The sequence below is a fragment of the Pituophis catenifer genome, unplaced genomic scaffold, assembly GCF_029215685.1.
Source record: "Pituophis catenifer annectens isolate HBS135680 unplaced genomic scaffold, rPitCat1.0.hap2 SCAF_1, whole genome shotgun sequence".
Taxonomy (NCBI): Eukaryota; Metazoa; Chordata; class Lepidosauria; order Squamata; family Colubridae; genus Pituophis; species Pituophis catenifer.
The window spans coordinates 61,228,763-61,254,361 of NW_027256881.1; the positions used below are offsets into that span (position 1 = coordinate 61,228,763).

At 39.4% G+C, this 25,599-nt stretch overlaps 1 protein-coding gene across 2 annotated transcripts in view; it reads left to right on the forward strand.

Moving 5' to 3' along the window:
* Positions 1 to 1,420: 1,420 nt before the first annotated feature.
* Positions 1,421 to 25,599, forward strand: part of XPO5 (exportin 5) — a 41,014-nt gene continuing 16,835 nt past the window's right edge. Inside the window, exons 1-20 of one of the 2 annotated variants that reach the window (XM_070932488.1) lie at positions 1,421 to 1,577; positions 3,659 to 3,780; positions 4,477 to 4,549; positions 5,093 to 5,230; positions 5,662 to 5,844; positions 6,645 to 6,671; positions 7,405 to 7,590; positions 8,027 to 8,103; positions 8,546 to 8,645; positions 9,976 to 10,059; positions 10,455 to 10,580; positions 10,836 to 10,926; positions 11,339 to 11,467; positions 12,274 to 12,389; positions 14,213 to 14,368; positions 17,312 to 17,353; positions 18,355 to 18,444; positions 19,795 to 19,994; positions 22,263 to 22,362; positions 23,939 to 24,120. In XM_070932488.1, the coding sequence (XP_070788589.1) occupies positions 1,473 to 1,577; positions 3,659 to 3,780; positions 4,477 to 4,549; positions 5,093 to 5,230; positions 5,662 to 5,844; positions 6,645 to 6,671; positions 7,405 to 7,590; positions 8,027 to 8,103; positions 8,546 to 8,645; positions 9,976 to 10,059; positions 10,455 to 10,580; positions 10,836 to 10,926; positions 11,339 to 11,467; positions 12,274 to 12,389; positions 14,213 to 14,368; positions 17,312 to 17,353; positions 18,355 to 18,444; positions 19,795 to 19,994; positions 22,263 to 22,362; positions 23,939 to 24,120 (2,327 nt within the window). In that variant the 5' untranslated portion in view covers positions 1,421 to 1,472. Of the gene's footprint in view, positions 1,578 to 3,658; positions 3,781 to 4,476; positions 4,550 to 5,092; positions 5,231 to 5,661; positions 5,845 to 6,644; positions 6,672 to 7,404; positions 7,591 to 8,026; positions 8,104 to 8,545; positions 8,646 to 9,975; positions 10,060 to 10,454; positions 10,581 to 10,835; positions 10,927 to 11,338; positions 11,468 to 12,273; positions 12,390 to 14,212; positions 14,369 to 17,311; positions 17,354 to 18,354; positions 18,445 to 19,794; positions 19,995 to 22,262; positions 22,363 to 23,938; positions 24,121 to 25,599 lie in introns of those variants that run through there. The other variant, XM_070932487.1, reaches the window with a different exon arrangement.

Genomic DNA, 25,599 nt, shown 5'->3' on the forward strand with positions numbered 1-25,599 from the left:
AGGAAAAAAAAAACAAAGTCCAGTTGCCTTTCGAAAAAGCACTTTTGGGATTCCCACATAGCCTATGTGTTGGCAAAAAATTGGAAAAGCCTGCTAAACATCTTTTCTGATCAACCCGTTTAATTAAAAAGCAGAAGCTTTCGTGATCTGCAGCTCTCTTCATCAGCATAAGCAATAGCAATAGCACTTAGAGGTCTGTAAGGGGTGTGCATAAGAGCACCAGCTTGCCTACTGCCCCGTCCTAATGTTTCCTCTATTTGTATCTATTTTATGTATCCAATCCATGCTTATACTTATTACCTAATATGTTCTTGACAAAATAAATAAATAAATAAATAAAATATACCGCTTTGCAATAGCAATAGCACTAGCACTTAGACTTGTATACCGCTTTACAGTGCTTTACAGCCCTCTCTAAGCAGTTCCCAGAGTCAGTATGTTGCCCCCAACAATCTGGGTCCTCATTTTACAGAACTCGGAAGGATAGAAGGCTGTAGGATTTAAACTGGGGTAAGGCGGAGTGGGGAAAACAGATTGGTGAAAAGGTTGCTGATGAAGGGATCACAAAAGCTTCTGCCAGTCAGAAGTCAAGATACCTGGCTATAAAGATAACAGTCCAGTGAATCCCTGCTCATTTCCCTGTGGTCTGTCTAAGCAGATCACTTTCCCCTGAATATGCCAATCACAGTTGACAGAAAAACGTCAGGAAATCTGTTGTCTAGCCTAGGGTCACTTTATTTTATTTAGCATATAGCTGGTCACACACAATATTAAAATACTTCATTTTTTAGGGTCACTAAACCCTGAAGCAATACCCTAACCAAAAGCTAATACCATTTCATAAAATGGTTTAAGTCAAAAAGGATACGACTCCTACGGATTTCTTTCCACTAGCTTAAGAAACTTGTCTATTATGACTCCTGGTGGAGTAATAATGCATTTTCCAGGACTCCAGGACAATGCATTATTACTCCATCCATCCAGCCCCCATTCGCCCATGAATCTAAAAACTGAGACACAACCCTGTCAAGCTTAGGTTCATTTTTTAAAAAAACTGAATGTCGTTTCACCAATATGAATATATTTCTGAATATTCCCTGTTGCAGGTTGGCCTTTGTGGAATGACTTTATCTGAAGAAAGAGAAAGTCGAACGTTGGGGGGGGTGGGGGGGGATGAGAGAGGAAACCCGAAAGAACCGAAGTCCCTCAAAGGAAAACGATGCATTCTACTACATTTCTAACTCTATACGCGTACCATAGAGTTTCGTAGAGACCCAACGTGTCCCGCCGCCGTTCAGAAGAGATCAGCCGACCTCCTGCGCCTGCGCAATGTGATTTTTCTCTCCGTTGGAACCGGCACGCCGTTGCTTCTTGGCTTTCCCCCCCCTCCGGTGCTTGGTTGCCGTGGGCAACGGCACCTCTCCCCCCTCCCGTTCCCCCACCCCCCCTGGAAGTTCTCGCTTCCAGGCACAATGTCGTGGGACCCCGTGAACACGCTGTGTGAGCAGCTGGTGAAGGCGGTAACGGCGATGATGGACCCGGCCTCCACGCAGCGCTACCGTCTGGAGGCCCTCAAGGTATCGTGGCGGCGGTGGTTACTGGCGGGAACGCCCCTCCGAAGCATGCACGCAAACGAGCGGCCTGAAGTAAACTGGGAGGGAAACGCATGGCCGCCGCGGGCCTTTTCCCGCTGCCGTTACTGTTCTACTCGCCTGGCCATCCTTTGGAGCGGTTCGTTCGGGGTGGAGAACGTGAGAACTCGCTCGCCTCTTCGGCTTTATTGATGCCTTTGGGGCCTCGACGCCCCTTGGGGCAACACATCTCTACCCCGTCACGACCCGTTCTTCACGGGGCCGCTTATTCTGAGATTGAAGTACAGGTGTAGTCCTCAATTTACGACCAGAACGGAGCCCAAAATTTAGGTCGCTAAGTGCAACATTCGTTAAGGGAGACTTGCTCCATTTTGCGGTGTTTTTTTTTCTCCTTGCCCCGGTTGTTAAGTGAATCACTGCCGTGGTTAAATGAGTCATTCCGGATGTTAAGCGAATCCGGCTTGCGCATTGACTTTGCTGGTCAGAAGGTCGCAAAAGGGGGTCATGTGACTCCTGGACATGGCAACCGTCATAAATACACAAGTCCGTGGCCGAGCATCTGAATTTTGATCAAGTGACCATGGGGATGCTGTAAGTGTGAAAAAACGGTCAGAAGTCCCTTTTTTCAGGGATGTTGTAACTTTGAGCGGTCACTAAACGAACTGTTGTAAGTTGATGACTACCTGTGTTATTTTAAATCATTCCTACCACAGGTAGTCCTCGACTTAACGATCACAATTGAGCCCAAAATGTCTGCTGTTAAGCGAGACATTTGTTAAGTGAGTTTTGACCTTTCTTGCTACAGTTGTTAAATGAATCACCGAAGTTGATAAGTTAGTAACCCAGTTGTTAAGTCAGTCTGGCTTCCCAATTGACTTTGCTTGTCAGAAGGTTGCAAAAGGGGATCACATGATCTTGGGACATAGCAATGGTCATAAATGTGAACCAGTTACCAAGTATCTGAATTTTGATCATATCATTGAGATGCTGCAGAAGTCGTAAGTGTGAAAAAAGGGTCATAAATCACTTTTTTCAGTGCCACTGTAACTTTGAATGGTCACTAAATGAACTGTTCTAAATCAAGGACTATCTGTATTGTTTTGAAAACATGGGAAACAGCCTACTTATGTAATATTGGCTGCCGGTTGAGTAGGCCAGATAGCTGCCTGCATGCAGTGGTATTCCAGGAATAAAAACACTCTGTTCTGTACTGTTTTTCTCAGACTTCCGGATATAGTGCTCTGAGTTGATCTTCTGGCTGTGAAAGCATCAAGACAACATGTAGCAAATATGAAAGCTTTCAAGGAAGGACTAACAAAAATGTCAGCCATGAGGGGGGAAATCGACATTCCACATGGAAGCAATATTTTTAATCGTCTCACTGAACATTGATGAAATAGGTGCTCGTGTCTGTGTTTGCAAGAAGTTTTCATCAGGCAGGTAGATTTAAAACTCAGGAAGGCAAGGGGAAGAGAATAATATGGGTGATATCAAAGCATGTGTTTGGCTACATTTTTAGATGTAATGAAGACAGTAGAACCTTCAAAATATCTGATATACAAACTTGAGCTTGATAGAAGAAATCAACCATAACTATATATAGAAAGAAGTTTGGGAGAAATTAATTTTAGTTAAAATATTGTAAACATTGTAAATTGACATTAAAAAAATAGAAAACCAGAAAAAGTTAGCAATGAGTGAATATAATAGTATAGTTAGTGGCGAATAATACCTATGTAACCTAGAAATCATCAGGGAAATAGTCCAATAATTAAGAGGGGAAAAGTAATCCAATTGGATTCACAAATTGAAAGGCAAACCAGTCTTGCTATTAATATCCTGAAAGTTGTGTTCATAAGTGTGATATATATCACTTTTAGTTAGTATGCTGTATAGTGCCATACCTTAAATTACATAAGTAGGCTGTTTCCCATATTTTCAAAACAATATAGTGGGAATGATTTAAAATAATACTTTATCTCAGAATTTGTTTGGCCTTTTCATAATTACCTTAGTGGACAAATTATTCACTTAAGCGCTTAAAATAAATTCTTATTCCTTTTCAGTTTTGTGAAGAATTTAAAGAAAAAAGTCCAGTTTGTGTTCCTTGTGGATTGAAATTAGCAGAAAAATCCCAGACTGCTATTGTCAGGCATTTTGGTCTTCAGATCTTGGAGCATGTGGTGAAGTAAGAATTTTTAGTTCCACCATGTGGTGTAATATTGCAATTTCCCAGAGGTTTTTAGATTGATTTAATTAAGTTAGACTTGCATCACTCTTATTATAATATAGCAATAGATACAATTATATTATAATATCATTATAATAGTAATAGTACATGTGTAGTTTATAACAAAGATGACCTGGTGACAGTTCATAGAAGGAATTGATATTCAGTATTTTGGTGTTAATGAAATAGCTTGCACGCACTTGCCATAGGGGACAATCCCCACCTCTCTCTTTAGTACTCACCCACCCTCCAGACTGCTTTTTGCCCCCCTCCGCTCCCCCCAGGATTTGTGACTTCCAGCTGGCTTTCCCATTGACTTTGCTTGTGGGAAGGCAGCAGGAAGTCACAGTTATGTGAGATCCTTGCTGAACAACAGCAATAGAGACTGCTAGGATTGCCATTACTAAGCAATGGGGTCACATGATATACTGTAGCTGTTTATGACTGCATTGCTTACCAAGATCCAATTATTGTTAAATGAGAACTGCCTTTAATTCTTTTAAATCTATCTATACTGCTTTTGCTTTGGTACTGGAAAGTTGAGCTGGATAGGACAACTTGAGTACAGAATATCTCTCTTATATCAATGTTTTAAAAGTTTATTTATTATTAACCAAAATAACATTGATTTGATGTCTGTGTTTTGGGGGTTAGATTTCGATGGAATACTATGGGTCGATTTGAGAAAGTCTTTTTGAAGAACAGTGTCATGGCACTAATATCCAATGTAAGTCTCACTGCTTCTTGAACTTAAGCTGCTAAATTTTATTTTAATGGTACAGTATTTTTCACAAAAAAAGTGTTAGTGTTTAAATCATTCTTTAGTTATAGACTTTATAATTTATTTTCTGAACAAAAGTGCTATTGTATTTATATCTATTGTGATGAAAAGCTGCACTAATCAGCTATAAAAGGGACTGCAAATTGTTTGTAGTGCAATACTCAAAAGCAAGGAATAAAGTATCAAAAGTCTTTATGATATTGTTCAAATATGTAGTAAAGCAGACAATTCAGTATGAGATTGGACTTTTACATTTGTCTGGATCTAAATTGTCGCATTTAATACATAAATGATCAAAATATTGTTTTTATAGGTGTCCTACTTTATAAAGTATCCCAACTCTTAATAGTGTAAATTCTGTTCTTACTTGATTTAATTTAAAGGATTCTTTAAAAATTTATACTATATTTCTAAAGATAGGTCTGTGAGTATTGAATAATATAGTAGTCCTATCTTCCATTTTATAATCTTTCAGTTTTTGATTAACAGGGTACCCAGAATATTTTAGAAGAAGAAAGTCACATTAAGGATGTTCTCTCTCGCATTGTGGTAGAGATGATCAAACGTGAATGGCCGCAGCACTGGCCTGATATGCTGAAGGAACTGGACACGCTGTCTGAAGAAGGGGTAGGGCATTTTACAGTGATATTACTATACCCTTTTTGGACTTGTTTTTATAGCACAGATTGGCCATACTTACAGGGCATGAATATAATTTTATGATTTTCAGTGAGGTCATGTCAAACAAATTTGTAAAAGCGAAAATATAATGAAAAATATAGATCTCATGTGAGAACATCGACCTTGTAAAATTTATATCCCATTTCTAATATTAATTTTTGTTATCCTTTGATAATGATGGTCAGTAGTATAGGTTGGGAGTGTTGGGAATGGCATGGAGGCTACAATCCTGCTCTAGGAGATAATTTTATTTGAGTTTATTGCATCTGATTATGTGCACAATCCTTTAGCATAATCCATAGTGACGGCCTGAAAATTAAATGTTATTCCCATGATAATGGAATTGTTTCGTTAGTTTGTTTTGCTTTTCATTCTAGGAAACCCAGACAGAGTTAGTGATGTTCATACTTCTGCGCCTGGCAGAAGATGTGGTTACTTTCCAGACATTGCCAGCTCAAAGACGACGGGATATCCAGCAAACTCTTTCCCAAAATATGGAGAAAATTTTTAGTTTCCTGCTAAATACACTACAGCAAAATGTTAATAAATACAGATGTGCGGTAAGAGCCTACCATTTTAGTAAGAGCTACATAGTCTCAAATTTCAGGAATGGCAAAAATATGACAATATCATTGATAATGGTTGAATTGTGATGTGAAGTAGAGTAAAAAAAAATGATCCTTATGTCAGAAAGCATCACCTAGCTTTTGAAGAGTGAAATTGATTTATAAAGACTCAAGAATTATTTAAAAATCCACAGAGACCGTGTTTTCATGTGTAGTTTACTGCTTTTATCTTACCTTTTAAAATAAGTCCTGTAATAAATCAGTAAATGTTGAAAATTGGACCTTACATACAAAAGGGGATGAACTAGCCTTAATTCTTATCATGTTTAGAATGAGAGGAAGTTGAATATTTTTCTTTGTTTATCATTCATGGATTGCTCACAGCAATTTATCATTTTGTAGAAGAACAATGTGTGTAATTTGATTATTTATGCACTCCTACCACATGTTGGCTTTATGGAACTGTTTCATAGCACTATGTTTATCTTGCCAATCATGGATTTGTTTTCCTCAAGTATTACTGCATTATTAATGTAAAACAAGCAAAGTAACACTTAGCATTCATTTATAGAACTGCAGATTCTGACAGAATTGCTGTTTAAACCTCAGGACTGAAGATAATTAATCTTGACATTTGTCCATCTCATTTAAATATGCATTTGATTGCTAAAATTGGAAATGCAGCTTTGTAAATATCCTGTGATTGTCTCCTATAAAACGAGAATTAGGAGGTACTGTAATATTGAGAAACCAAACTATGTTTCAGTAAATCATTCACTTTTTTTCTTTTTCAGAAAATTGATGCAGCTCAAGAATCAAAAGTAAGTGAAACCAGGATTAAGAAATACAAACATTTCTCATGGTCATAATGCTTAGGATATGGTCATTCTTTTCCAAACATCTGTTACCATTAATGCTAATGTTCTTTTTTCATTATTTTGTTGATTAAATCTTCTCTTGATAAATTCCTATTACATATGATGGAATATAAGGGACAGTGTTCATCAGAGTTCATAACTTTGCTTGGGTACTGCTCCCACTGTATTTCCCCATATAGATCAGAATGAGCTATTTTTGGTAGCCATGGGCCACAATTAACATTTTGGAGAGATACTGAAGGTTGCAAAGAGAGTAATGCACCATACATGGGGAATGTGATAGAATAATAGGGAAGATCATTTTAATGGTGATTTGCCTGCTTTTTTTTTTAATGGTAATTTGCCGCTTTTAGGATTTAGAGTAATGTTTCCCGTATTCCCCACTTCAGAAAGGCAGAAAACCATAAGTACATTTCTCATCAATCAGAGGTGGGTTTCAGAAGCTACAGAAAGAAAGGTCAGGGTCTGTGGGTTGACCAGCCTGATTTCCAGCATCTAAAGGAAATAATATTTTCAGATTGGCTGAGTACTACTTTCACAGGAGCAAAAACATTAAATGTTGACATGTGGGAAATGCATTTAATATTTTCACTGTGATTTAGCAAAAGGATTAAAACTGTTAACAACAGTTAACAACAGTTAAAACAACAGTTGTTGTTGTTTTTTCCCCCTCTAGGCACAAGCAAATTGTCGAGTAGGAATTGCAGCACTCAATACTCTGGCTGGTTATATTGACTGGGTGGCTATGAATCATATCACAGCAGATAACTGCAAGCTACTGGAGATGCTCTGCTTGCTTTTGAATGAGCCAGAGCTTCAAATAGGAGCAGCAGAATGCCTCTTGATTGTGGTCAGCAGAAAGGTCAGTTTTTCTTTTCTTCTTTACAAGCATATTTTGGGCATACACTACACTACAAGATGTGTATGCAAATGGAAGGCTGTAAAAGTCCTTTCTTATCTATTATGAATATCCTCCTATTTGGTATTTTGGACTGTCCCTCAGGCAGCTAGGGTAGAAGCTAGTCATTGAAGAGAATTTCTCCAAAATGGTTACCAATGTCCTGTTTCCAACCTTTGAGTGCTGGATGAGTCTTACTCCTTCAATTTAATTTGCTGTTATTTATTGATGGAACTGTTACTAACATTTTAAATGAAGAAAAGGGGGAATATTGAATTACATGTTCTGCTTTGAACAATCACTGTGAGAAGAAAACATTCAATGTAATAATGCTAGGTAATACACTTCCAGTGGATAATATTGTTTCTGAATAATGTGATGAAATTTTTATGTATTTTAGGGAAAACTGGAGGACCGCAAGCCCTTAATGGTTTTGTTCGGGGATGTTGCCATGCACTATATTCTCTCTGCTGCCCAGTAAGTACTATTCTCTGCTGTTATAAATGCATGGGTGATTATGTGCTGTCAAGTAATTGTTGAATCATGGTGAAACTTGGGGGTTTAAGTCTTTCAACAGTAGTGGATGGAAGATATTAAATTACACACCAGTAAAATCCATTTTATCAACGGGCTCCAATTAATTGGGGGGGGAGGGTAGGCATGGAAACTAAGCAGGGTTCGGTCTGATTATTATTGAAAGGGAATATCAGGAGAATAGAATAGATTAGAAAGTCAAAAACAGAGAACAATCTAATGGCAAATCACAGTTGTCAAGAAAATTGTATGAATGTATCAATGAAATGAGGTGTCAGCTTGAAATTTTACATATTTCTTTACAAACAGTGTTATCGCATGTGTAAATGGTTCTTAATTATTTGGTAGAACTTACATAACTCCTGCTTTTTTCTTTACTTTTCAGGACTGCAGATGGTGAAGGTTTGGTAGAAAAGCAATATGTTTTCTTGAAGAGACTTTGCCAAGTATTATGTTCTTTGGGCAGCCAGTTGTGTGCATTAGTGGTGAGTAATAATAACAAAAATTATCTCCTTCTTACCAATCAGCCTGGTTTTCAAAAGATAATTGCTTTTTTGCCCAGTTTGGGAACGGTGTGGACTAACGGCTCTTTCACCCCTTTCCTGCGGCTCCTTGTCGCACCGCTGGTAGTTATGTTTTTCAGCAGTTCCGGCTGATCTCACCACTGGCTGGCCCTGCCCGTTGCCCCTCCCCTCCCAGTCACTACTTGCCTGACCTGAGAAGAGAAGAGACGCGCCACACTCTTCTTGTTGCTAGGGACAGATGGGACAGGGTTACATTGTGGCTCCACATCGTAATGGGTCCTGTGTTTCGCAAGGCACTGCAAGAGCACCTCATGGCCTGCCCGACACCTCATGTCCTCTGCCTCATGGCCTGCCAGTTGCTCTCGCAGCTCCTTGCGCAGCACAGTGAAATTTAGCGTGTCTCCCTGGGTGTCCGAGGCACGCCCAGCACCAAGAAAGCCTGGAAGAAGCCGCCCGCCGTTTCCTGCTTCAGTCTGTTGGGCAACCTGACCCCTGGATGAGATGCTAGAGAATCAGAATCAGAGAAAGAGAGAGGGAGGGAGGGAGAGAGATACATGGGGGGGGGAGAAAGAGATACAGAGAGAGGGGGGAGAGAGTGACAGATCGACACAAAGAGAGATAGAGAAGGAGAGAGCGGGAGGGGGAGAGATACAGAGAGAGGAGGGAGAGAGAAATAGAGAGGGGGAGAGAGACAGATAGAGGGGGGCATCATTTGGCATCATTTTAGATGTCAAAAGTGTTTTGTGGCTCCCAGTGTTTTAACAACTGGTTCTCTGCCTAATGACCAGCTGGGTAGGTGTGGCTAGGGGGGGTCATGTGACTGGGTGGGAGTGAGTGATGTTGAGTTGGCCACGCCCACCCAGGTTTTGTGGCTTTTGGTATTTTCTTTTCTATGGGAAATGGGTCCAAATGGCTCTTTGAGTGTTTAAGGTTGCAGACTCCTGGTGTGGACAATTGGCAGCCACTTGGTAATTGCCAAAAATTTATTACATATTCTCAGCCTCCTAAGTATGTGACAATCCCAGCACCTCTGGGAATTCCAATTTTAATGCATCTGGAGGCATCAGGTCTTGCATCTTCTCCTGTACTAAAGATTTGTTCTCTCTGCTTTAAATATAAAGGAAGTGAACAAAAAAGGGAAATGCTACTCTTAATCGTATGGGTGAACACTCCAGGTACGAGTCTCCTGTCCACAGAAAGTTTCATGCCGTCAGGAAGCTCTTCTGCTGGTAACATCCTTGTCATCTAAATCATGTTAGGGTCTAAATTCACATTGCTTCTCTCTTAACAGGGCCCTGATTCTGATGTAGAAATACCTGTCAACTTGGGAAAATACCTTGAGTCATTTCTAGCTTTCACAACCCATCCCAGTCAGGTAAGTAGATAGGGCTGAAGTGAAATATTTTCCAATACTTAAGTGTAAAGATTAGTCATATGTGGTATGTATTTGTCATGATCTTACGGATTACAAATATTTTAAAATGGATTCTCAAATACAGCTGCATTAATCTGTTTATTCAATTTATAATATATTGGGCTTTTGCCCTTTCTATTCTGAAGCTCTATAAAATGTTGCAGTATGTAATTGTCTGGTGCCTTGCACTACTAGTATCTACTTTGTAATTGAAAATGATTGTGTATTTTAAATAATATTGGTATTTGTTTTGGCAGATTTGTTTTGGTAAAAGAAATAGTGTAGATTACATAGCTGTTCTAGTTTTATTATAGCAATCTCTATCTAATAGATTCTTTAACTTTTTGTTTTTCTAGTTTTTACGTTCTTCTACTCAGATCACATGGGGTGCTCTTTTTCGGCATGAAGTCCTGTCGCGTGATCCTGTGTTGTTGGCTATTATCCCAAATTATCTGCGGGCATGCATGACTAATCTAGTGAAGGTATGTTAAGATTGTAATAAAATGTAAATATGAATGTTTGAAAAAGAATAAGTTTTCAAACTGAGTCACCTATTTTCTCAACCTCTTTCCTACCAAGCTACCTCTAATATGACTGGATGACAGCAGAATCCTTTCCAGTCAGTAAAATATGTTCCATCTCCATTAATCTGTTTTAAGATCATTCTCCAGAGTCTTTATTTGACAATATATGTGCATAATGTTTTTACCTCTCATCTCATCCTTCTCTTTTTATAGTTGGGGTTTCCTTCAAAGACAGAATGTCCTAGTTGTGAATATTCTCGTTTTGATTTTGACAGTGACGAAGACTTCAATTGCTTCTTCAATTGTAAGTTATTGTTCCAGCAAAACGCAACTAAAAGATTTTCAATATATTTTGATTTGAACAGCATTAACAGAATCTCATTCTTTCAGACCAGAAAGCTATTGCAAAGTTCTGTTATGCTTTCTATTTAAATTTTCCTTAGAAAGTAGATATTTTCAAGTATATCTGAAAAAATGTTTGAAGAAAGAATGGGTGTTCTCCAATCTATCCAATTTTATATTACCTACGGGCTTTTGAATTCACCAGCAGCATGGAATTCTCCAGAAACTGGGAGCAATCTATAAAGCCATTCAAACAGTTTCCTTTTGCAGGATGAACACTTCAACCTTCAGATTTTTCATCCAAGTTGCTTACATGAGTAATTCTCAGTTATGGTAACTGCAAGTCAGACTTTTATTGTTGTTTTCCTTGCCAGCTTTCCGTGCACAACAGGGAGACGTAATAAGGATGGCATGTCGGCTAGATCCTCACACTGGCTTCCAGATGGCTGGGGAATGGCTGAAATACCAATTGTCCCTTCCTCTTGATACCGAAACTGGGAATTGTAAGTTTCTTTAACAGGAGGGGAAAATGCTCGGTATTCAACAGTGGTGCACAACATGGTTTTGTTTGCTTTGCTCTAGCACAGAGCAACCTTTGGCTAACCTTTTACGTCACTGCATGCTGACCTGCGTGCTGGAAATGGCACGCAAAATCATCCCACTTGGACCACTCAGCCTTGCTTGCCTTCGCACATGCGGGAGTGCCGAAAACTGGAAGAGCAGCATTCCATCACACATGTGCGCACCAGCACCCAAACTTCGGTTTCCGGCACGGAGGTGCACCTGACGAACAGTTGGCCATTACACATGCCCACGATGGAAACCCAGAAGTTTGGGTGCCAGCATGCGCAATGGAAACACTGCTCTTCCGGGTTTTGGCGCTCCCACACGCACGAAGGTCAGCTGATCAGCGCACATGTCTGCACAGGAACGCGAAAGAGGAGCCAGCGAGGGCGCGCATCCTATGTGGGATGGTTCTTTGTGCCACTTCCAGCACGCGTTCCATAGGTTTACCAACACGGCTCTAGCAGTTTCTCTTAATTTTTCCAAGTTAGACTTTCCATTTAAGATGGGGATACTTGAAACATGATGATCATTCAGAGTTCGATTAAAATCCATACATTTCTCCAATTAATCATAACGTCATAATTACTGCTTTTTTATAGTAAAAGCAGCTTTCCAGCAAAACATATTTTTATTGTAGCTGCATTCATTGTGTCATTTTTTTAATGGCAATAAATTCTTATTAAAAACAGAGTGTGATACTGTGAATGTTCTGAAGTTTTCTTAACTTTGTCTTCCTTGATAGCTAAAAGAAATAAAAGAGCCTACTCCATTTTTTCTCCTTCCTTTGTGCATTGGGATGCTATGACCTTTTTCTTAGAAAGCATCGTTAGCCCGATGTTCCGAACCCTGGATAAAGAAGTAGGTGCCCAAATTTTTGTCTTGTTTTGGTTATCCTTGACACAATGTGACTATGTTGCCTCGTGAGAAACATTCTGGGGAATACAAACCTTTAGATTATATTTTGATTATATTATTTATAACATTTTTCCTTGGGGAAATTTTAATTTAAAAATATTTCAAGCTTGTTGTGTTAATGACATTGTGGAGTCTTTGGTCTCTCTGAGCTTGGTTGTTTGCTTGCAGACATCATCAGGGATAGTGAACGTTGGCTTTGTTCTGCATATTTATATGCAGAAGTTTGCCTTGCCAATGTTGCTGGGGATGTGGGCTTTTTTCCCCCTTGGTAATTCCTTAATTAGGCCATTGTTTTCTGCTTAATTGTTTTTCTGGTGTTAATCCTTGCTTATCTGGGTGTTGGTTGCTGAAGAAGATGTGTTCTTTTCGTTTCCTCCTTAGCCTTTTTATTGAATGGTGCATAAATATGGTTTATCTCTATGTGTCTATTGATGACTTAGTCATGTGATGACCTGTATGTATCTTTTTATGGCTCAGACATATAAATATAAACCAACAACAGAATTAATCCCAGGTAAACAGAGATTAACACCAGAAAAACAATGCACTACACCAGACCTTCCCATACCCTTGTGCACCTTCCTCAGCCCCCACCCAAAGCCTTGCACCACACAGGATCCTTGCATCCTCTCCCCTGTTCCACAGCAGCCTCTCAAATCTTTTCTACTCTCTTATCATGCCACACCGGACTTCACATACCCATCTCTATCGGGATGAAATGTAAAATTTGTTACAACCGGTTCTGTGGGCGTGGCTTGGGGGGGTTAATGTGACTGGGTGGGCATGGCCAACTTTTTTTTTTTTTAACTTTTCAAAGCATTTTTTCTAATGCTTTGAAAAGCCTCTGCCGATCAGGCAACTCAGCTGGGATCGTCAGAGAGGCTTTTTAAAAAATGCCTCTCTGCTGATCAGGCAACTCAGCTGGGATCATCAGAGGCTTTTTAAAAAATGCCTCTCTGCTGATCAGGCAACTCAGCTGGGATTGTCAGAGACTTTTACCACCTCTTCAGCCAAGAGGTTGCAGAAAAAAAATGCTTTGAAAAGTCTCTGATGATCCCAGCTGAGCCGCACGATCATCAGAAGCTTTTTTTTTTTTAACTTTTAAAAGCATTTTTTCATTGGAAGAGGTTGTAGAAAAAATGCTTTTAAAAGTTTTTTTAAAAAAGCCTCTGATGATCGTGCGGCTCAGCTGGGCATGGTGGGGGGGGCAGGGATTTTTGCTACTGGTTCTCCGAACCACCTGCCGCCATCGCTACCGGATTGGGCGATCCGGTCCGAACCAGGAGCATTTCACCCCTGATCTCTATTCCCCACCCCCCCCTTATCTGCCTGCCAGCCTGCTTGCAAGCTGCCTGGGACTTGCAAGTTCCTTCTGGCTTCCCCGCTGATTTGGATTGTTGGAAGCCAACGGGAAATTTGCAAGGAAGTCCTTGCTTAAGGACTCTCAAGCCTTGCTTAACCACAGCCACATGGATTACTGTTGAGCATAACAATAGTGCAATTCAAGGACCATGTGTGGTATACCAGTAATTTTTTTGTGCCTCCCAGAGCCACATTACATTTTGTGTGTTTTAAAGAATTCTTCAATGGGTGCCTTAAAGTTTAAGGCTTAAACCTTAACAGCAGCATAAGGAACCCACTCTACTTTCTATTAAAATTGTCCAGCTAGAATTAGTCAGACCTGTGAGTTTTTTCTGACAAATAAATACTGATATTGTATGAAGCAAAAAGATACATGATCACTGTCCATTTTCCTCCCATTCCAGAAAATCCCGGTTTCTCAAGGCATAGAACTGTTGCAATGTGTCCTTGGCTTTGAAACAAAAGACCCCTTGATTCTGTCCTGCATCCTTTCTAATGTCTCAGCGCTCTTTCCATTTGTTACGTACAGACCAGAATACCTGCCAGAAGTTATTGTCAAGGTAAATGTTTTCTACTACAGTCAGTAAACATTGGGTTTTTGGAATCTATTTCAGTGCTGTGCAGAGACACGAAGAGAAAGACACCCAGCTCTGTGCCTGCTTGAACCTTGGCAACAGAAATTGAAGCATGTATGGAGTCTCTCTCCCTCTCTCCATGGAAAGTCCCACAGAAGCAGGGAGAGAAGGACTCCATGCCTGCTTCAATCTCAGTAGCTGAAATCCAAGCATTCACAGGGTCTAAAATCCCCCCCCACAGGCACAAAGAGGGATTGTTTACTGTGAGATCATTTAATAGCCATAACTGTTCTGTCCCCCTTCCCCACACAGGCAAACACACAACCAGGCATGCCTGCCAAGATTTTATTAAGCAATCAGACTAGAAACCCTTGCAGATAAGAGTTTTGGCAGTAAACTGCGAAATGCCTGCCAAGTCAGTTTTCACTCACATTAAGCAAGAGAGAGTTTATCCTCAGTCCGGTTCAGTAGCAAAAAGTAATCCACGAAGCAAGAGTTAGCCAAGGTCCAAACCAAATATGCACAAGCCAGATTTCAGGTAACGCGATGTGACTCTCAGGTTTTTAACTTTGACCGTGTTCTGTCCCCGTCTCACACACGCACCCCCACAGACAGGCAACAGCTAAAGAACTCAGCCGACAACAGTTTTATCTGGTATCAGAATTGGCAGCAACCCAGTGGCTGGGTGCCAGGTATTCTTTACTCACGAGGGGGGAGTTTCTCCCTTCGTCCGGGAACAAAGCCAATACATAATAATCAACAAAGTCCAGTAAATACAAAGAAGGTCGTCCGATATCCGTTTTTTGCTTGTCACAGAGCTGAACCAGCCACCACACCCTCTTTTATACCCTGTGGGGTGTGGTCCAGTGACTCAGCCTAATCCCGGGCACGCCTCTTCTTCTGTTGTGCGCACTTATCTCTGCGACACTGCCGAGGATCCAGCCAAGACTCATCTCCCTCATTACTGTCCACCTGTGGCTGCGTGGACGTGCTTGGCCCTGGGCCTATCTCTTGACCTTCGGCGGATACTGAAGGCATTGCCAGAGAGGAGGGTCCTGGAGAGGGAGGCCTTGCCAACTCTTCTCCTTCACTCTCGGAGTCCTCTCCTGCCGATAACACAGACTCAGGTAACGGAGCCACAACAGACCGTCACAAAGCCTGAAGAGCAATCTCACCCACTTTTATTCCTTGTGGGGTGTGGCTCAGTGACTCAGCTCAATCTCTGGCCCTCCCACGCCTCTTTCGTTGCTGCGCACGCTTCTCCCTTCGATGCTGCCTGGGATCAAGCCAGGATTCATCATCCTCGCTCCCTATCTGTTGTTGTTCCAATATGCTTTCCTCCTGGCATATCCCAGGCTGTTCCTCTTGGCCTTCAGATGGAACCTGAGGTATTGCCAGAGAGGAGGGTCCTGGAGAGGGAGGCCTTATCAGTTCCTCCCCATCACCTTCTGAGTCTTCTTCCTCTGTTAGGACAGGCTCGGGAGTCGGGGTCACAACACATAACAGTGAGTGCTGAGATCATTGTCATTGAGTGAAGTAGTCACTTGGGCATCTTACTTCGCAATTGCTTCACTCAACAACCAAGGCCATGGTTCCAGTTGTGGTCGTTAAAGGACAAACTGTATATCATTGAGGTTTAGAGTTGAAAATTTTACTTGCAGGTTGTAAAGAGGAAATAGGAAGTTAGCTTATCTTGGCTAACACTCTTCCAGGTATTAATTGAAAGATGCAAGTCAGTCACAGGACACAAAACTAAAACAAACCCAGCAAACACAAGCCTCCCAACATCTGTGCCCTCATCCAAATGCCCAAGGAAACAGGTTTTTGAAGGAAGCAGGGCTCAAATTGCATGGAAAATGGGGAGGAATGTAACATTAACTTATAATATGGGACTCAATTTCATTTATGTGTGCAGAACTTTAAATATACAATTTCTTGGGTAATAAAGAAGTAGCTATTTTAATTCTAGACTTAGACCATGTTCCATACGACACATTCATGTTTTTCAGCATTCTAGGATAGGGAAAGGGTTTTTTGAATATATACTGGAGAACTGAAGAGGAAAGAATCCCTGTAGCTAATGTTGTAATTGACTGATGATTTTATCTGAGGCTCAAGTCCTGGTGCTGGTTTTTAAATGGGACAGTGTTCACATCATTTGATTTACAGTACATGACTGATTTTCCCAATGTGTTCCTGTGTCCCACCACAGGTACAGAAAGGGATTTAGTATGCTTAATGATGTATGAAATTGTTTAATGACTGCAACAAAAGGTGCTGGAATCGCAATCTTTCAGTGCAGCAGAATTAATATCTGCAGATGTTAATTCTGCTACACTCAAGGGGATATGGGGGCCACGGTGGCTCACATGGCAAGACGCTGAGCCAGTGCTTTGCTGAACTCGGCGGCTCGATATCTGTGAGCTAATAAACCATGCAGGGACAAGAAAGGAGTCTCCCCCATTGCCTACTAGTATTCAGGTGTCCCGCAGGTAAGATAATACCGCCCAAAACAATTCCTTTCACACAAGCTGCCAGCCACCTCTGTGATCCCTGACTAACACATGCCATACGCTAAATAAATAAAATACCAACAGAGACTGCCTCCCCCTCTCTCCTGATTTTATTAGTGAATGAGGTCAAAGTTGTCTACTTAGGCAGAGAGCTTTTTCAGTGTAGCCTTGGAACTGTGAAGCAATGCTAGAAAAGATTCACTGAAGTATATTGTTCATTATTTCTATGAATTTACTTGGGGGGGGAGAAAAACATGCATATGATTTTGTAATACACCATCTTACCTAAAATAAAAACAGGAATAATTTAATTGGAAAATAATTTTAGGGGGAGGAGTATTTTACAAGTAACTCACATAAAGAGAAAATACGTTCCCACAAAATAATTAATAATTTTTTGCTTTTGTTCTCTTAGCTATTTGCCTCTGTCACCTTTGAAGTTGTAGAAGAAAGCAAGGTAAGTTCACTTCATAAATGTGAGGATGATGTTTCCTGATGAAGCTGCAGAGCAAGGTCATTTTGATTATGTAAGATCTCTTAGACCAGGGCTGTCAAACTCCCGCCCCATGGGCCAGATGCGTCACGCACTGGTCACTCCCACGCCCAGTGTAGTGAAGGAGAAAAAAGTCCCGATATGTCACGTGACGCCACCATCACAATGTGAGTTTGACACCCCTGTCTTAGATACTGTTGAGACTGTGAAATGAGAAGGGTACTTCAATGTCCAAGCTCTACATGGACTATTGTAGCCAGGGAAAATAGGATTGAGACACTTCAAACTATAAAGTTTTTATTTGCAAACTGCCCAGAGGCATGTATAATGGGTGGTATAGAAATTTGGTAACTAAATAAATAAAGGCATGGTGTAAAAACAAAAATTTGAGTAGCCATTTTTGCAGTAATACTAAACTTTAGAAAGAAATTTCATTCATAGAATTTCCACTGCAAAGCAAGTTTTGTACAACAGATATTTTTATATTCAATATACAATTAAGTATCTTGGGAATATCAATCTTCTCATAAAAGTAAACATAACAAGGAGCTGTGTAGGTAGTTTTGAAATCTCAGACACTAGCATGGTTTCTGGGGGGGAAATTGTCAGGTAATAGCTTTAAGAGCCTTGCAATAGTCTGTCCCTTCTTGTTAAGAGCAAAAACAGAATTCACTGTAAAAAAATTCCCCAATAGCTCCCCCTGTCATGATCAGTGGTAAGTGGAGGGCATCATGTTAAAAGTTCTACCATTAGAGGTTTGGATAGAAACCAAGCTGTTTTAGTTCTCCAAACAGGACAGTTGTACTAAGAGTTCTACAGAGCTTTTAGAAAATTTCTTTGTTTTAAAGCTGTTTTCAATTATTCTACTTAATATCTTGAAATAATGTATTAAATACTTAAAGAAACTTTGTTTGCTAAAGCAGGTAGACTACAATGCAATTTTTAAATTTTATTTGTCTATCCAGACACCAAGAACCCGTGCAGTAAAGAATGTGAGAAGACATGCTTGCTCCTCCATCATCAAGATGTGTCGGGATTACCCTCAACTTGTTCTGGTATTCAATTGCATTTTGTTCAGTTTGAAACGGTTTTTCTAACTTAAGCTATTTTGGGGGTAGGTGTGCACATTTTTAGTCGATGGTTTAGAGCTCACTAAGATTAGCTCTTTATTTGTAGTCTGTAGCAAAGCAAGTTTAAATAATAGATCTTTGTATGTTTTAATAGAAAAAGATAATCGTGATTGGTTTTTGACTTTCATTGGTGTCAGAAATGAGAAACAGGTCAGCTTATATTTCCAAGAATAGTTTGGTTGTTTTCATAGCAAGTACATAGTTATGAATTATCTTAGATTGCAGTGTGTATACAGTGTCTATGAAAATGTAAATGGAGCTTTATAACAGCAGACTGCAGTTCTAGAGCCAAATAAGAGAAATTCAAAGAAATTCCGATTTAGAGAAAGGCAATGTGAATGGTAATGGGTGGATGGCTAGAGTCGCTAGACACTAGAAATTAGTTGCTGGGAATCCATAATAAATTTTCTAGACATGTTTTATCCTATGAACAATGTGGCAATATTCTTTAAATATACAAGAGGTTATCAGACCAAAAAAGGTCAAACCCAGTTTGTCATTCCAGACACAAAATGTTCTTAGAAGAAGACAGGTCCTAAAAACTAAATTTAAAAAATTAGGGCGAAAAGCTTCTTATAAGAACAGATCCTGTTCTTATTGGAACCAGTTATACCCAGATTCTCCATTTCACTGAATTTGTTCGACCAGAGGTTGGCCTGCCATCTGTTAGGCATACCTCAATTTGGATCCCTGCATTGAGCAGGAGATTGTTCTCAAAGGCCTAATATGTTCTCATCTAACCCTATGATTGTACGCAGTGGTGGGATTCAGGTAATTTAACAACCAGTTCTCTGCCCTAATGATTTCTTCCAACAACCAGTTTGCCAAACTGCTCAGAAAGTTAACAACCGGTTCTCCCGAAGTGGTGCAAACTGTTGAATCCCACCACTGATTGTATGTTCTTTGATTGTAAGGCCTTTCAACGAAATATAAGATAATAGTGATAAGGGACTTTAATTCTTCTTTGTGTGTGCGTGTGCACAGAGTTTTTATTAAGAATATTTATAATAGTAACATTTAATACAAACTAAAAGAAAATAGAGAGGTGTAAAAAGTGCAAGAAAAAAGAAAGAAAAAGAGAAAAATATGTAAAGAATTGATTTTCAATCTTTATCACAACCAGCATAAACAAACTTTTCACCCTCTCTAAAACACGTCAGAACTGAACTGGAACCTTACCTTGAAATATTACTTCTTGTAGTACAAAATGTATCCTTGCAGTTAATCTTGTGTGGTGTTTTCACTTAACCAGTTGCTTGAATCTGTTGATTATAGCCCAACTTTGACATGCTGTATAACCATGTGAAGCAGCTGCTATCAAATGAGCAGCTCCTGACTCAGATGGAGAAGTGTGCTCTCATGGAAGCCTTGGTCCTAATTAGCAACCAATTTAAGGATTATCAGCGGCAAAAAGCTTTCTTGGAAGAGCTTATGGCTCCTGTTGCTACACTTTGGTTATCTGATGAGATGAAAAGGTATGAAAAGTTTAATCAAATCCCCGATAGACTCCAATATAAAAAAAACCCTACAGATCTGTGCTGAGCTTTTCAGTAAGCATGTATTCAGCAGTGGTGGTGTTCAGCCGGTTCGGACCGATTCAGGCAAACTGGTAGCGGAGAACGCAGGTGGGCCCACCCACCTGTCCCGGTGCTATGCCATCCTATTTAGCCACATTTTTGAGGCCGGGTGCATGCGCGGAAGGCTGAGCATATGCGCGGAAGGTGCGCATGTGAAGTGAGCATGCACGCAGCAAACCAGTGGTAAAAATATGTGGAACCAGGGGTGAAATTCAGCAGGTTCTGACAGGTTCTGGAGAACCAGTAACGGGAATTTTGAGTAGTTCGGAGAACCGGCAAATACCAACTCTGGCTGGCCCAAGAGTGGGGTGGGAATGGAGATTTTGCAATATCCTTCCCCCAGGAGTGGGGAGGGAATGGGGATTTTGCAGTATCCTTCCCCCAGGAGTGGGGTGGGAATGGAGATTTTGCAATATCCTTCCCCCAGGAGTGGGGAGGGAATGGGGATTTTGCAGTATCCTTCCTCTGCCACACCCACCAAGCCACACCATGCCCACCAAGCCACGCCCACAGAACCGGTAGTAAAAAAATTTGAATTCCACCACTGTGTGGAACCCACCTCTGGTATGCAGCTATTTTAATTCATTGTGGTTGTACATAAGAAATGCTTTTGTGCAGGCATTTATTAAAGCTTTTCTTGTTTTGAGTTCAGTGTGCAAGAATATGGCATTTGGTAAATGTTGTTCTTTTACCTTTAGAAATTTTTCTAATTAAATATTTAGGTTGCCTCCAGAATAAAATGGAGTAAAAGAGAGGACAGAGATACATGTCTTCAGTAGAAGCTATTAATATAAAAGACAGTAGCTGCTGCTCCTCCCATTGAGTTTACAACTTCCAGCTCCTTTTCCATGCCAGTGTCATTTTTGGAAAACTCACCACACAGTACAGTTGACATAATTAGCACATGCAGAAATGAAGCCAATCAATTCAGCTATTCTGATTACCATTTATTTCCAGTTTTCAGGAAAGTTTAGAACAGCAGAGTTCTGTGGCAGTCATTTTATACCTCTGATGGAATATTGTTGCAAGAAATGAGAATTACTGGCAACTTCACACCATATACAATATATGAGTTCCATGGGTGTGAACTGCATCAAAGATCTTTGAAAGTTAAAATTGAGAAGAGAAAATGTGCTTAATATCGATGGATGATGTTGATAAAAATAGTAGATGGGCTTTTTCCACTGGCATCTAATATGGTATAAATTTATTTTTATTTATATCCTGCCTTTATTATTTTTATGAAAAACTCAAGGCAGTGAATATATCCAACATATCTTTGTCCATCTTTTTTTTTTTTTTTTTGCTTTAATTTATATGCCGCCCTTCTCCGGAGACTCAGGGCGGCTTACAATGCGTTAAGCAATAGCCTTCATACTTTTGTATATTTATACAAAGTCAGTTTATTGCCCCCACAATCTGGATCCTCATTTCATCTACCTTTGAAAGGATGGAAGGCTGAGTCAACCTTGAGCCTGTTGAGATTTGAACTTGCAGTAATTGCAAGCAGCAGATGTTAATAACAGTGTGCTTTAGTCCACTGTACTACAGGCTCTTGTTACAACTCTGTGAGGTGAGTTGGGCTGACAGAGAGTGACTGGCCAAAAGTCACCTATCTGGTTTCATGGTTAAAGTGGGATTTAGGTTAAGAGAATAAATGGTTAACCTATTGTGATTAAAAATGGATCTTTCATCTTTTACTGTGAGAAAATAAAATTAAGAGGCATGCAAATGCAAAAAAAAAAAATGCAGACTTCTTATGCAAAGAGCAGTAGGGATCACCTTTCTCAACTTTAAAATCATCTTCACAGAAAATTGCAAGAAAGACATGTAGAATAGTCCACTAAGTGAGATACTGTAGCAAACTCATTTATAACCCAGATTGAGATCAGATTGTACACATGGTAATATCTAATAACATCTTACGCATACATATTCAGAAATCCATCCTATTGAATTTAATGAGGTGCTTGTTTGGATTTCAACTTACAAATCTTTTTATCTTGGTTTGCTCTAATCTGTCACTGTAGATTTAATATCACAAGTATTCATGGATCTAACTTAATAATAGTGTTTCATTTCAACTAACTTCCATAACTCATTAGATTGAATTGGTTTCTTGGAATAAAATATGTTTGTGGCTCTGTTTTCTGCTATCACACACAGAGTTCTGATGAATCCTGAAGATTTTATCCGGTATGTTGGTGCTGATAATAGAATTGTAGATCCCATCATGGAAGATCCCTGTGGTTTGAATCGTTCCAGAGTGAGTATTAAGTTGTCAGAAAATATGGAATTCAGAAAAAAGAGATTTGCCCATATTGCTGAAAATTTATCCTTAGTGAGTAGTGGATAGTCTTAGGAAATAACAGTGGTATATGATGTGTGATCTGAACACAGATATGCTGAGATCTACACATGCTTTTGGGCAAGAAGAAATCACAGTAGGGGTTGTTGTTGTTTTGTCTTTCTGTTTGCATAATTTTAAGTGGGCCCAAGTAAGCTTAAAGTTATTTGCCTTATCTAGGTGCTAGTTGGAAGGGGATTATCCTAAAATACTAAAATGTTTCCTTTTGCATAGTAATGGTTGACTTCTTTCAAGATGGGTCATAATAGATCTCAGCTCATTAATCTGAAACTCTTAGATTTGCTATTTCCTTTTTGTCACACTATATGGCATAGACTATAAAGATTGCATCAGTCAGTTTATTGTTCCACAAGATCTTTTCATAGTTGAGATATGAGCTTCCCCGAATGGCACTCAGTTTTTCTTAAAAGTAATTATCTTTTTGTATCAATTAAATATGGTCAGGCCTTCTCAATTAATTTGGGTTTTAAATGACCGATTTATATACAGCTATGTTTTGAGAAGAGTCTAGAACACCCTGGAATGTAATGATAAATAGGAGAAGAGAGATGACTAGAGAAAGCTCTGGAATAAGACAGGGAAAAGTGAGTTTATGGATAATTTATACACAATAATAGTTTTATATAGGTTTTTAAAAAACCATTCACAGTTCCATTCATCTCAAAGATACATGAAGTAATATATATGTGCATTCATATTTTGGGAGATTTCCCAAATCTCTCTCCCATATGTTGGAAATGTGGAAAATCGGTCGGCACCTTTTACCACCTATGGTGGACCTGCCCTGAGTCTAAAAAGTACTGGTCCAAAATCCAACACTGGCTCTGTGAAATAACTGGACAGGAGGTAGCCCTAGTTCCGGAACTTTTCCTCCTTGGCATGACTGAAGAGGGCTTAAACAACAACAAAACCCAACTGATAATTCAGATTATAACTGCGGCTAGAATAGCCTTCGCAAAATGGTGGAAAAACAAACTTATACCCTCAGAAGAAACTCTAATAAATAAGATCTTAGAGTGCGCAGAAATGGCGAAACTGACAGGCGAGTTAAAAAACGAGGACAACTCAAGATATTATGATGTATGGGGCATTTGGTACCACTGGCTTAAAAATAAGACGAAAACATGACTTTAGAATCTTGACTTGGCACATCTACTATAGTCATATTGTATAGTATCATGTATAGTTACGATTGTAGCCTTATTTTTCCTAAATTTTGTTTTATTATACTGTAAATACACTGTACCTCTGAAAGCAGAGATGGATTGTACATTCTCTTTTTTGTTTTGGAAAAATCAATAAAAAAAAAAATATGTGCATTCATCACATGTAATTATGTATATATAGTTAAGAATGTCTTTATTGCAATTGAGGGACATAGTTATATCTAAAACAATTTTCTTGAGACATTTTAACTCTTCAGTGTTCTTAGACTGACTTTTCAAGTAATTTCTGTGTCTTTTACTTTGTATAGATAAGCTTTTGTGTATACACAATTCTGGGAGTTATAAAACGAGCTCGTTGGCCCGCTTCCTTGGAAGAGGCAAAAGCTGGAGGATTTGTGGTGGGATATACACCTAATGGCAATCCAATCTACCGTAACCCCTGCTCAGTGCAGATCCTGAAACTTTTTGACAACTTGCTTGCTCTGATAAGGTGGGTCAATATGACATGATCCTCATTTCATAGAATGTGCTTCATACTTCCCCTTAAAGTGAATGGTGGCATCTGTTGAAATATTTTATAGTAAAGCATGTAAAGAATAGAGGAGAAAAGGGAACCCTTGGCTTTATCCTGCCAATTGGACTGTATATTTTGTGGGAGTCTTCCAATTTCCCATTACATAAAATTAAGACCAGCTTTTAATAGTCTTCATATATTTTGAACCCTGTCAGTCAAGTCACATCTTCAGTCTTATTTGATAACTCTTTGCTTCTCATGTATCTATTGTTAAAGGATTTTTGTATTAAGCCTGTAAGTTCATCTTGAGGGAGTAGGGAACTTGTCAGTGACACCATTGGTGAATGTCTTGTGGCTCTCTTTATTTAAGCAGCCTCTCGGTTAGGAATATTTTTTGTTTGTTTACCTTGAGGGAGGGAGGAATAATCAAATGAAATGGCAGTACTGATCTGATAGTACAATCCCATATTAAATAGCTTTATCTTCCAGAACTTTGGAGTAGAGAGTATCATTCCAACCTAATTCAGAGGAACAATATTTACTTGTATGCAGTTTGCTAGAGTGATCAGACCCAAAGAGAACAGTGTTCCTGCACTTCTCATAGCTTATGTACTTCCTTTTTCACCAGTATTGGAATGAAAGGGGAGCTGCTGCATCTGAGAACTGATCTTGAAATGGTGGGTCCTGCATATGTACCTATCACAGCTTGAGAATCAAAACTCAGCCTGCTGTATGCTCTTTCTCAGAAACAAGCCTTACTGAATTCAGCATGATGGCATCTGAAAAGATATAACTGAAGGATCTAGTTCTCTTTCAGGGCCTATAATTACCAATTATTTTAATTTTTCCTTATAAATAGTAAAATAAAATTCTTTATACATTCCTTTGTCATGTGTACACAAGAATAGACTTAAGTATAAACTGCATAATTGAAGCAGATTTTTTTCTAATCAGATACCAAATAATCACCTTTACTATTCATTATTGGTTCTCCAAATGATCTAATCCTATTTTCAGTACTTGTTCCCATTCATTCATTATAGCAGAACAATGTTGGGGGTTAGATACTATTTGGGTTAGCATCCATTCAAAATCATGCACAATTTTCCTTAAAACTACATCCTGGTTCTCCTACAAATCTACAACATAACATGCATTTTCACTGATCAATGAATTCCTTTTTTCATACATACCAGACAATCTAGATGACACTAGTTCAAATTATTTGATATACACCTTAGTTGTTTTATTCATAATTAAATTTAAACCTTGCCTTGGTTCACAAAAATGGGACGTACCATTTTTTTCCTTAACATGTATTCATTGACATCCTCTACCATAAATATCTTGTACAATCCAAGTTGTAATCATCTACATCTTGCCAACAGATGCGAGCCGGAACATTGGGCGTTGCTGTACATAGTAGCTCTAATATAATAAATTTTAGTAAGATAG